This window comes from Squalius cephalus (genome assembly GCF_949319135.1).
Source record: "Squalius cephalus genome assembly, chromosome: 24".
Taxonomy (NCBI): Eukaryota; Metazoa; Chordata; class Actinopteri; order Cypriniformes; family Leuciscidae; genus Squalius; species Squalius cephalus.
Window position 1 is genome coordinate 5,077,220 of NC_137145.1, and position 12,123 is coordinate 5,089,342.

General features: G+C 35.0%; 1 protein-coding gene across 1 annotated transcript; it reads right to left on the minus strand.

The window, feature by feature from the left end:
• Positions 1 to 525: 525 nt before the first annotated feature.
• sec14l7 (SEC14-like lipid binding 7) lies at positions 526 to 12,013 on the minus strand. The gene is made up of 12 exons (XM_079861732.1): positions 11,602 to 12,013; positions 10,785 to 10,860; positions 10,013 to 10,056; positions 9,063 to 9,125; positions 8,786 to 8,974; positions 7,456 to 7,551; positions 4,986 to 5,046; positions 4,813 to 4,896; positions 4,164 to 4,270; positions 3,539 to 3,678; positions 1,325 to 1,494; positions 526 to 1,199 (listed from the first exon to the last, which is right to left on the minus strand). Exons 1-12 carry the CDS (start codon positions 11,653 to 11,655, stop codon positions 1,096 to 1,098), a joined length of 1,188 nt encoding a protein of 395 aa, XP_079717858.1. The 5' UTR covers positions 11,656 to 12,013; the 3' UTR covers positions 526 to 1,095.
• Positions 12,014 to 12,123: the final 110 nt, after the last annotated feature.

The following is a 12,123-nucleotide window of genomic DNA, read 5'->3' on the forward strand; positions in this document are numbered from 1 at the left end:
GAGTTTGAAGTGAAAGTATTTGTATATACTATGTGCGGAGAGCATTCACTCAATATTAATATCTCATTTTTAACAGAGGTGGCTTTTAGAGGCTTTTGCATCGGAGGTCTTCATATATGCCACAGTGTTGTGATATGTAGGCTAATAGCACGAGCCTAGTGTCCTCTTCACCATACACAGTGATGAATTTAATCACAAAATCAATTGGTATCAAATACATTTAAATAATTTTTGCAGTATTTAGATGACAAATAAGCACATTTTCCCTCAATGTCCGTTACTGTAACGTTTATCAGTAAGGACTACAATAAATAACATCATTATATATAAATACTATAATTTAAATAATATATTGTTATTGTAATACAGTAATAAAAAATAAATTAATAATCAACGACAATGGTCTGCCGTACTGTACGTGTTGTTTGTGGTGCGTGTGTGTAATGACCGTATTGACATCACTACATCTCATCCAGATGAATCTGTGTAGAATGTGATACAAGTGCGTCCTCTAGTGTTACAAATGAACATAGACTCATCAACATCGTGTGTTTTATTATCATTTTAGTGCATAATCATGTGCACATTTAAAATATAGCCTACTCAAGATTATACAAAAGGTTGCTATTACTACATTTAACAAGGATTATTACAATCTTCCTATAATAGTATTTAATGTTGACATGAGTTCAATTGTATGATGATTTCTGTGATTCGATGCAATTCAGTGACATATTCATTGAGACATAATCTCATAAAGCCATAATTATAATTATTTCACATTAAGAAAGGAAGTTCTCTATACTGACCGAACAGTCCCCATCAGTCTATATCTGCTTCCATTTGTCATACACAATTGTAATTCAAATATCGGAAACAGTTCATACAACATCTTTTCAGGAACTGTCTGTGTGCAATCACTTTTCATAATTATCTATAATAATACTCATTTTATAAAATTATCTAAAAACTGTGAAATTAAAAACCCTAGAGTAGTACTTCTAATTTCCTGTGGTCAATGACATCCACACATTGTAGCCTAGTAGTGACGTAATCTTATTTAATGCTGGATATATGTCTGATTCCAGTCGGGCTTTATGCCTGTTTTCCTGTGTGTCCCTCAGGTAGAAGCACATCCACGGTGAAGCTGACCTTCTTTGAATGGATCACACTGTAAGTGTTGTCAAATCGAACTACATCTATAGAGAGAAAAGGATTGTTTTAAGCATGCAGCACAACTTGTTCGCAAATTCATGCTTTTATTATCATTCAATTGCTCGGAATATCACCAAGAACTAAAATGTAAAATTCAAAACAAACATACAGATGCCTGGTTCTTCACAGGTGTAGGATCCATCCTCTGGGACTAGATGGGCATTGTAACGTTCGGTAAGCAGTATTTCCTGCATGGCTTCCACTTTATTTGTCTCATTCCCTTTTGTCTTCAGGTAAATTCCAAAACCGATATCAGACCCTTCGCTTGCAAACTGCCATCTAGATTGAGAAGAAACAATGATGACTACTGGTTATGGTCAGAATGTAATAGTAGCATCCTCTATATGGAGTATATTGCATGCTATCACTCTTAAAACAAATTACAAAGGGGGGTTTTCACAGCGATGCCATAGAAGAACCATTTTAGGTTTCCTTTCAGTAACCAGTTCTTAAAAGAACCAAAATCTAAAGAACCTTTTTCCACTACAACAACTTTGTGGAATGCAAAGGTTCCATGGATGTTAAAGGTACACTATGTAACTTTTGGCCCTCTAGTGGTTAAAAAACAAAACTGCATGCATTTTGTGGAAGAACATTGGTTTGGTTGTGCTTTGCCTGCGTGATTGTGCGGATGAATATGACCAGGGCTTGACATTAACACCTGCCAACCTGTGGGTGTATTTCAGCAGTGGCGTGTAACGCAGTCACTCCTAATAGCCACTTTGGCAGGTTGAATTTTATATATAATATATACATTTTTCAATTGTAGCCTTTTAAAAAGGAATCTAAAATAATAAATTGAGTATTGCCAAAAATATAGATTTTTCGATTCATATCGATACTGAAATATCTAAAACTCTTCCAATACTCATTTTCCGCAGAATAGATAAACAATACCATCTGCGCTTTTTCTCTCTCTCTCATCTCTCCGACAGCGAGAGACACACAAACCCGCCTCTCCTCACTCAATCGATTCATGTGCTCTGGATGAATATTGTTGGTGTTACAGGGCTTGAATTTCGGCATGGGATTGTGCGTATTGCGTATAATTTTACTCATTCCCGCAGATTTTGTGCTCACACCCAAAGTGCGCTTATATAAAGCTGCCTCTCAGTAGTAAATTGTTTTTTTTTTCACTGATTATTGCACTTAAACAGTCAAATTCACACAAAATAATGTCAAAATGTGCGAGTATTCACGTACACACAGCTAGTTATGTGTAAGTGAATGTAAACAGTTGAGAAAGAAAATGGATGTGTAACAGTATAATGGATCCGTGCATCAGGTCTTAAAGTAACAGCAGCCTAATATTCCTGCTGCCAAATTATGAGATAATATTAAAAATATCGATGGTCGTTTTTCCCCATGGTACTGATGTCAAAATTGTGGCCAGGTAAAATACTGAGTGGCTAGGAATACCACTAGCTACAGTGGCTGGTGAGCAGACTCTCTTCTGTTTTTTTAAAACGGGTGATTCCTCCGAGGTTTGAGAATTAGCTGCTCCACTTCAACCTTTCTCACTCGTTGTGACTAACCTATGCAACTCCCACACGCGTCAGAGTAGCCAGAGCAACTTTTCTCTATTTTTCGGATATGACGAGACGAATGAGAGACATGTATACACAATTACCCGCGAAAACCATCCTGTCAGGTCTAAAATATAAAAACTTATAACTAAGCTTACCATATGAAACAGGGCAAGACAAAATACGTTTTGGAAGAGGGATTGATGATGAATTGATAATTTTGAACAAAAAAGTTTAAAGGTTCGTTGAGGAACAACAGGTGCCATTAAAGAACCTTTATTTTTTAAGGGGGCGATCACACAGAATGCGTTTTTCCATTCCACAGCGCTACTTTTCCAGTACTTTTCTATGTAAACACGAAATAGTTCAGAAAATAAGTGCAACTTTTAAAAGACGTGTCTCGAGACCTTGCGGTTTTTCCCCATTCCTCTGCCAGCGTCTGGCGTTTTTCAAAGCAAAAACGCGTTCTGTGTGAACCAGCCCTAAGAGTATATTGTGCAAAACAGCTATGGATAACTATTAGCACTGAAAAATGGTACTTTTCCGACAGCACTTGATCCAGTAATACTAACACTTTCTCTTCTATTCTATTCTATATTTAAAAAAATAAAATAAATAATAATAATTAACATGTACTGCGTTAGACTAAACTGAGAAGGATGACCCTTCTCAGTATGCACTTGCATATTGTTGTCCTACTGTTAGTTTAAATGCTTCTATTGTACACATTTGTAAGTCGCTTTGGATAAAAGCGTCTGCTAAATGAATAAATGTAAATGTAATGTAAATGTACTTACCGTAGCAAGCAGTTTGGAAAGAGCACCTCATAATCTAGCTGGTATGAAGAGCCACGGCTAATGGTGACGCACTGGTCATACTGCACTTTGACAGAGTCTCGTACATAGTAGGACTTTGGCACTACACCACCATAATGTAACTGGGAGGAAGAGTCAAATGGGTAAAAACAACTAAATAGTGGTGTACAGTACCATTCAAAAGTTTGAGGTCAGTTTTTAATGTTTTTGAAAGAAGTCTCTTATGCTCACCAAGGCTGCATTTATTTGATCAAAAATACAGTAAAAACAGCAATATTGTGAAATATTATCACGATTTTAAATAACTGTTTGCTATTTGAATATATTTAAAAACTTAATTTATTCCTGTGATGCAAAGCTGAATTTTCAGTATCATTACTCCATTGTTCAGTGTCACATGATCCCTATTAGAAATCATTCTAATATGCTAATATGCTAATGATTATCAATGTTGAAAAAAGACCAGCATTTGTTTGAAATAGAAATATTTTGTAACAATATTTACTGTCACTTTTGGGCAATTGAATGCATCCTTGATGCTGAATAAAAGTATTAATAAATCAAAACGGTAGTGTATGTGAATCTCCTGTTGGCTAGTAAATCTCACCATGGTCTTACAGAGAGGGTTTCCATCAGGATCAGTCATGGAGCCTCCATAAACCACAGGTAACTGATCTGCATCCACATAGTCCCTCAACACCTCTTTCCAGTTGGCTGGAAGATTTAGATCAAAAGAGAAATTCCCATTCGTGAGGTGTCATTCATGCAGGATGAGTAACACACCGCAGTTAATCATAATCATGATGTTTGCCTTAAAGGTATAGCAGAGGATTTTCTTTTTCCGGGTGGATCATCAAGACTATTGGTCCTCCTAAGTGTCAATCATTCTGGTGATATGTTTACGTAAGGCCGTCGTACGTGCTCGTGCACACGATTCACACGTTGGCGTGCGCTCAAAACACAGGTTGGGCTTCCCACTGATGCCTCAGTCGCGAAGTTTCTACTTGACAGGTAAAGTTTGGCATGCTATTTGGAGAAATCCATTTAAAATCACTGCTAGTAAAAGTTAATGTAAGCTATGATTAGCTTGTGCATGCTCTCTCGTGCACACGTTTAATAGGCGTTCCCTCTCAGGAGCAGGTAGAGTGTTGCGCATGTGCATTTTTTCAAAAAGTGGAGAGGGCGGTTCTTTTCTAAAATTCGGGAAAATCCTCCGCTATACCTTTAACAAACAGTACTATAGTTAGACAGCTTACAACCCAGCACAGCAATCTTCTGCCTTGTTTCCTCACGCAAGAAGTGTTTGACCAAGTTGTATGCAATAGGGAAGAGTTTGGGGGCTGTAGAAAGGAGAATTAAAGCATTAAAATATTTCAAAACTGTTTAACAGCATCAGTGATGTGATCTTACTGGTGCAACAATGACTCACCTTTGATTAAAAGCACCTTTTTTAGGCTCTCAGGATAATTCTCTTCATGCATAGTCAGAATCTGCAATCAGAAAAGGCAAAAATAATATACCGGTATCACAATATTACCGTTTTAGCTTGACAACAAGTGTGGAAACAAATCATTAACATGTTAAGATGGATCTTAAGGGAAGATGTATTATTTAATTTGTCACAATGACACTGTGAGGTATGGAAGCTTGTTTCCGCCACAGAGTAAAAAAAAAAAAAGGTAATTGCGACTTTTTAATCTCACAATTTTAATCTCACAATTTTTTACTTTTTATCTCAGAATTACGTGATATAAAGTCTCAATTGCAGGTTATAAAGTCAGAATTGCGTGATATAAAGTCGCAATTGCAGGTTATAAAGTCAAAATTGCGTGATATAAAGTCGCAATTGCGTGTTATAAAGTCAGAATTATGAGATATAAACTCGCAATTGCGAGAAATATACTTGAAATTCTGACTTTTTTTCTCAGAATTGCATATTTATATCTCGCAATTCTGACTTTATAATACGCAATTGGGAGATATAAAGTCAGAATTGCATGATATAAAGTCGCAATTGCATGTTATAAAGTCAGAATTGTGAGATATAAACTATTCTGAGGTAAAAAAAAGTGTCTTTTTTTTCTTAGAATTATTGTATATCTCACAATTGAGTTTATATCTCACAATTCTGAGAAAAGATGTCAGAATTGCGAAATATAAACTCGCAATTATGTGTTATAAAGTCAGAATTGCGTGATATAAAGTCGCAATTGCGAGAAAAAAAGTCCGAATTCTGACTTTATAAGACGCAATTGTGACTTTATTTCACGCAATTCTGACTTTATATCACGCAATTCTGAGAAATAAAGTCAGAATTGCGAGATGTAAACTGGAAAGAGTCGCAATTATCTTTTAAAATGTTTCATTCTGTGGCGGAAACAAGCTTCCATAGTGAAGCATGTGTAACAAATTATTAAAAATAATAATTTCTGATTAATTAATTTTGCCACTTTATTAGACCAGTAAATAACACAAGATGGATTCAAGTGTACACACACTAAAGCTCTTTAGTTGCGCCCCAAATGACGCACTATACACTATGTACTCAACCATGTAGTGAATGAATTTCATAAGATTATTTTGTCATTCAACATCAGAGTATGATCGCCCCTCCCCTTCTGCTACGTAAAGGGATATTTCACCCAAAAACGACAATTCTGTCATCATTTCCTCACCCTCAAGTTGTTCCAAACCTGTATGAGTTTCACAGTTGACAGTAGCCATTGACTTCCATAGTAGTTCCTACTTTGGAAGTCAATGGCTACTGTCAACTGTTTGATTACCAACATTCTTCAAAATATCATCTTTTGTGTTCAGCAGAAGAAAGAAACTCATACAAGTTTATGAACAACTTGAGGGTGAGGAAATGATGACAGAATTGTCGTTTTTGGGTGAACTATCCCTTTAACGCTGAGTGCATGAAGTAAATACTATGGTGAAGTAAATACTACAGAAAAAAAAAATGTAATTTTCATGAAAAAGTTAGTTATAAATTCTATATTAGTACTCAATTCAAGCGCGTAGAAATTAAAGTGTAAATATCAACGTTATAAAATTAAGTAAAATTACTCAACTTTTCTGATACTGGTGTTCCCATGCACTGGGCCTTGAATAATTAATGAGGTTGATTTTTCACTTTTCCAGCTGTATTTACATTGTTTCATCATTGCGATGGGGTGATGGCGCAGTGGATAAGACACATGCCTTTGGTGTGAGAGACCCGGGTTCGAATCCACTGTGAGACACCAATGTGTCCCTGAGCAAGACACTTAACCCCTAGTTGCTCCAGAGGCGTGCGACCTCTGACATGTATAGCAATTGTAAGTCGCTTTGGATAAAAGCGTCAGCTAAATGAATAAATGTAAATGTAAATGTAAATTGCTTTCGTTGTTAGGATTAGTAACGTGACATTTTCCACTCAAAATGACACATTCAAACACAAAAACGATCCATCAAATGTTACCGTCATTGTAAGTATTAAGATCTCTGCGTTCTCATGTGTGACTCCTTATATGTAGAATATCTATTGTATTAATTACTTAGATGTTTCTAAGTAAAACATATACTTTAAAAGTGTGGTTTAATTCAATATTATATTTTATGAGTAAAATGTATTACAAAGGGAATTTCAACTAAATAGATATTACTCAACCTTTTACTAGCCAAGTTAATATTACTTATTTCCTTTGTTGCTTTCACTTAACTTAGTTAAGTAGAGTTTACTTAATTTCATATGTGAAATTTACTTTCGTGCAAAAAACTTGCCAAAAAAAAATGAAGTAAATTTTTTTTCAGTGCACAGTGATAAACAAACAATTATATACAGAAATGTTATAAGTTTGTGTCTTATTATTGGGCTTCAGAATGACCAAGCTCTACTGAAAGCATCGTGTTCCTACCTCACCGTACAACTCAACAGCTGGCTTCCAGAGGTGTTTCATGCCAAGCCCTTCACAGTCATAAATGATGGTGATTGAATCAATGTGCTTGTCAAGCTGATGAACAAAATCACCCAAAAACAACAGTAAACAATTACAAACATCAACACTGCGGCAAACTAATGTGAACGTTCAGATAATAAAATATCTGACATTAGAAATTAATATCACAGTTTTTGCACGGCAAAAAAATTAGATTTTTGTTTTCTTTTTCAGTACAAATATCTAAACATTCTTAAATCAAGATAGGTTTACCAGAGAAGCAAAATGACAGATAAAGAGTCTTGCTTTCTGAAAAAAATAAATAAAATTAAACGAGTTTATGCTTAAAACAAGAAATTTTTTTTCCAATTAGGTCAGAAAAATAATCATATTTTTCCTAAGTTTATTTTTCTCACCTCACTGTAAAAAAAAAAACAATTTCATGATTTATCACAACATTTTTATGTGTTTCAGATAATGTACTATTTTGAGTTTCCAATCTCCTTTGTTGTATTAACTCAAATTTTTTAATTTTGATGAACTCAAATTTTTAAGGCAACCAGGTTACTTGAAATAAATGTCTCATTAGTTTAATTTAGTTAATGTTGCTTCTGGTTACTGTGTCTATGTGTAATCATTCTTGGGATTCCAATGGAGTCTTGTTGCATTTATTTACTTTTCTCACACAACTGAGACTCCTGTGTATAATAACATCCCAGCATAGCCAAAAGAATAGTGAGGGATGAATCACTGTGGACGGCATCTAGCTGTGATTCTTCTGAATTTTGCTAATGCACCATCTGGCCCTCACCATCACTCAAAAACTCATACAGGTTTGGAACAACTTGTGAGTGAGTAAATGATGACAAAAATGTAATTTTTGGGTGAACTATCTCTTTAACAGAAATGATCCAAGATGTTGACCATTGACAGATATTTTGTTTTAAGCATAAACACACTTAAATTTGATAAATTGTTCATTAAATAAATAATTTTGCTTATCAAGTGTATCTTCACTCTCAGAAAAAAAGGTACAAAAGCTGTCACTGTGGCGGTACCTTTTCAAAAGGTACACCTTTGTACCTAAAAAGTGCATATTAGTCCCTCAAAGGTACATATTAGTTCCAAAAGTGTACATATTAGTACATAAATGGTACATATAGAACCCTTTTGAATGGTACTGTCCCAGTGACAGCTTTTGTACCTTTTTTTCTGAGAGTGTTGATTTAAGAATCTTTAGATATTTGAACTTTTTTCCTCAGTTTGGCATGTATTTTTAGTCATTTGGTCTTTATTTGACAGATGGTACCTTTTTAGACTGCTTCTCACACTCCTGTCGTAGAAGTTCAGCATCTCTGACTTTGGTCCTAAGGCAGTCTTGCTTGCTAGCCGACAGTAAGAGGCCTTTGGGATCAAGAGGGCCGATGATATCGTACCATATTGGACTTCCTTCACGATCATAGCCACACATTCCCCCGGCCACATAGCGCTCGATGACCTGGACAGAGAACAATATGTGTGTGTTAGCAGGGCATTTTCCATTCTGAACTTACGGTAAATATGTTAGTTGTACTGTACTGATATACCTCAGGCGGCCTCCAGTCGTCAATGATCGTGTCTACTTTCATATGCTTGCGAAACTCCAGATGCTGGAATACAAAGTGATTTGTGTAAGCCGAATGAGAAAAACTTCATATAATTCTGGGTTTAATTTGGTTCCTTTAATGTATTTTTCAAAGTGGCCTCCATTTTGTCATCATTTACTCAAGTTTTTCCAAACCTGTATGAATTTCTGGTAACACTTTAGTTTAGGGTCCATTTCTCACTATTAACTAGTTGCTTATTAGCATGCATATTACTAGGATATTGGCTGTTTATTAGTACTTTTAAAGCACATATTAATGCATTATTCTGCATGAACATATTCTACATCCCTTAATCCACCCAATACCTAAACTCAACACCTTACTAACTATTAATAAGCAGTAATTACGAGTTTATTGAGGCAAAAGTTGTAGTTAATAGTGAGAATTGGACCCTAAACTAAAGTGAGACTATTTCTTTCTTCTGCTGAACACAAAAAAAGATATTTTGAAGAATGTCTGTAACCATTGTGTCTCTACACGTGAAGATTTTGTGAATATTACTAAGTGATATTATAGCTGTTTTCTTTTTTTAATATATTTTCAAATTTCATTTATTCCTGTGAGGATTTTTAGCAGCAGTGTCACATGATCCTTCAGAAATCATTCTAACATGCTGATTTGCTGCATTTATTATTATTATTATTATTATTATCAATGTTGAAAAGAACAGACTGGTAATTTTACTTAGAATATCATTGAAACGTTTGGGGTCAGAATGATTTAAAAAAAAGAAATTAATAGGCCTACATTTATTTAGCAGGGGTACATTAAATTGTCAATAAAAGATATTTACGGTATACTATTACAAAAGATGTATACTGTATATCCAAACAGACAGATTATGAGTTAAGATGCTTCTGTAATACAGACCCAGGTGTTTGTGATATTACCTTTCTAAGCATTGCCTCAGCCTTTGGGACATTGAAGCTTCTAGCTGCAAACAAGATATAAGACCAAACTTTAAAATCTAGGTATGCTGCATTATTCTACAGTCTTGATTTACTTTGTAAGAAAATGCAAGAGAGAGAGAGAGAGAGAGAGAGAGAGAGAGAGAGAGAGAGAGAGAGAGAGAGAGAGAGATACAGTACATGCCAGACTACTATAGCTCTTTCCTATGAGGACTGTAGAATATTATACAATAATGTAGGCAAATGAGAGCAAATAATTCTGCAACGGTCAAAAATCAGAGGTAAAGAGAGATAAATATTGACACATACATTCACAAGAATGTAACCTTGAACCTCCCTCTCAAAAAGTGAAGTCAGCAGATGGTTTTGGGATGTTCTATCTCAACAGAAAATATTGATTTCTAGATAAAACTGGTTAAGATAAAGCAATCGGTAAAGACAAACTACATAAATCTTAGAAATAACTCTGTGTTTTTTTCATGGAAGAGTACTTGCATATATCGGCCTCCATATAATCACAAGTGTTTCCTGAAGATTATTGTTGATCTGGCATTCTGTTAATCAACACACAGGTTCATGAGGTCATAAGGTCATCCGATATGACCACGCAGTCAGAGATCATTTAGTTAAAAGCAGGTCTCCGCTATATTCAAATTAAAGTTCACCTGAAATCAAACTCCCAGAAGAGTAAATGTTACGAGAACCATGTTGTTTGCGTTATTAAATCTTGATTTAAAAGAAAATCTGTCCTCACCTCTTAGCCACCGGAGAAGGTAATGGTCGGTTTGATTGGACAGTTGATCCAACACATCTGCTATTTTCTCCCGAAACTGACCAAACAAATGACATTTAAATATAATAACATTTCTTTGACATGCAGGGTTAACTCTGAAGATTAGTTTTGTATGCTGCATAAAATTTTAATATAATGATAACACTACTGTTCAAAGGTTTGGGGTCAGTACGATTTTTTATGTCTCACCAAGGTTGCGTTTATTTGATCCAGTGAAAACAGTATTGCGAAATATCATAACAATTAAAAATGGTTGTAATATTACTATAATATTGTAATAATGCACCTTAAAATGTAATTTATTCCTGTGATCAAAGCTGAATTTTCAGCATCATTACTCCAGTCTTCAGTGTCACATGATCCTTCAGAAATCATTCTAATATGCTGATTATATTATCAATGTTGAAAACAGTTGTGCTGCTTAATATTTGTGTGGAAACTGTGATACCTTTTTTTCAGGATTCTTTGATGAAGAAAAAGTTCAAAAGAACAGCCTTTATTTGACAGAAATCTTTTGTAATGTCTTTACCATCACTTTAATTCAACCAATTTAATGCGTCATTGCTGTAGCCTATACAATTATTAATTTCTTTTAAAGAAACCTTACAAGCCCCAAACTTTTGAACGGTAGTGTAACATATAGGCTATTATAGGCTATTAAATCTGACATGGTGTGTTTTAAACGAAACTATGACTGACACTCAAAATACTAAGTGAAAATATCTTGAAATTCAGGAATAAAAATGTTAAAACAAATAGATTGTGTGCATTTACTTGCCTGTGCTAAAGCCTCGGTTTGTTTGGGACTGAGGTCTCCTACTCGTCCGCTCATTTTGTCTGCATCAATAGCACTCGTGCACTGAGTTCTCGAGCTCGTGCACCTGTTTTTTATATACCCGGTCACGAGAGGCGCGCGTCGCTTAGGTAATGAATGCAAGGTGCATTGTCATTCTGAAACAATCCATAGAAACAAATCCTTTGATATTACTCTGCAATCAAACACTACAGCCAGCAGTTGATTCAACAGACAGACTGCTTTCAAACAGAAAATTATAAGTTCCTCCTTTGAATATTTATTTAATTCCCTCAAAGATAATCAAATACACTTATTGTATGTGTTCTAAAAGGCTACTAGTTATTTATAAACATATGTCTATTTGGAAGTACTGGTAAAAACAGGGTCCGTGTATGTAGGCTATTGTCTTTTCAGAATTACAAGAGAAATGGACTGTGATCACCAAACAAAGAATTGATGACCAAGCAAGGCTGAGAAAATAGAAAAACAAACAGACAGAAATCA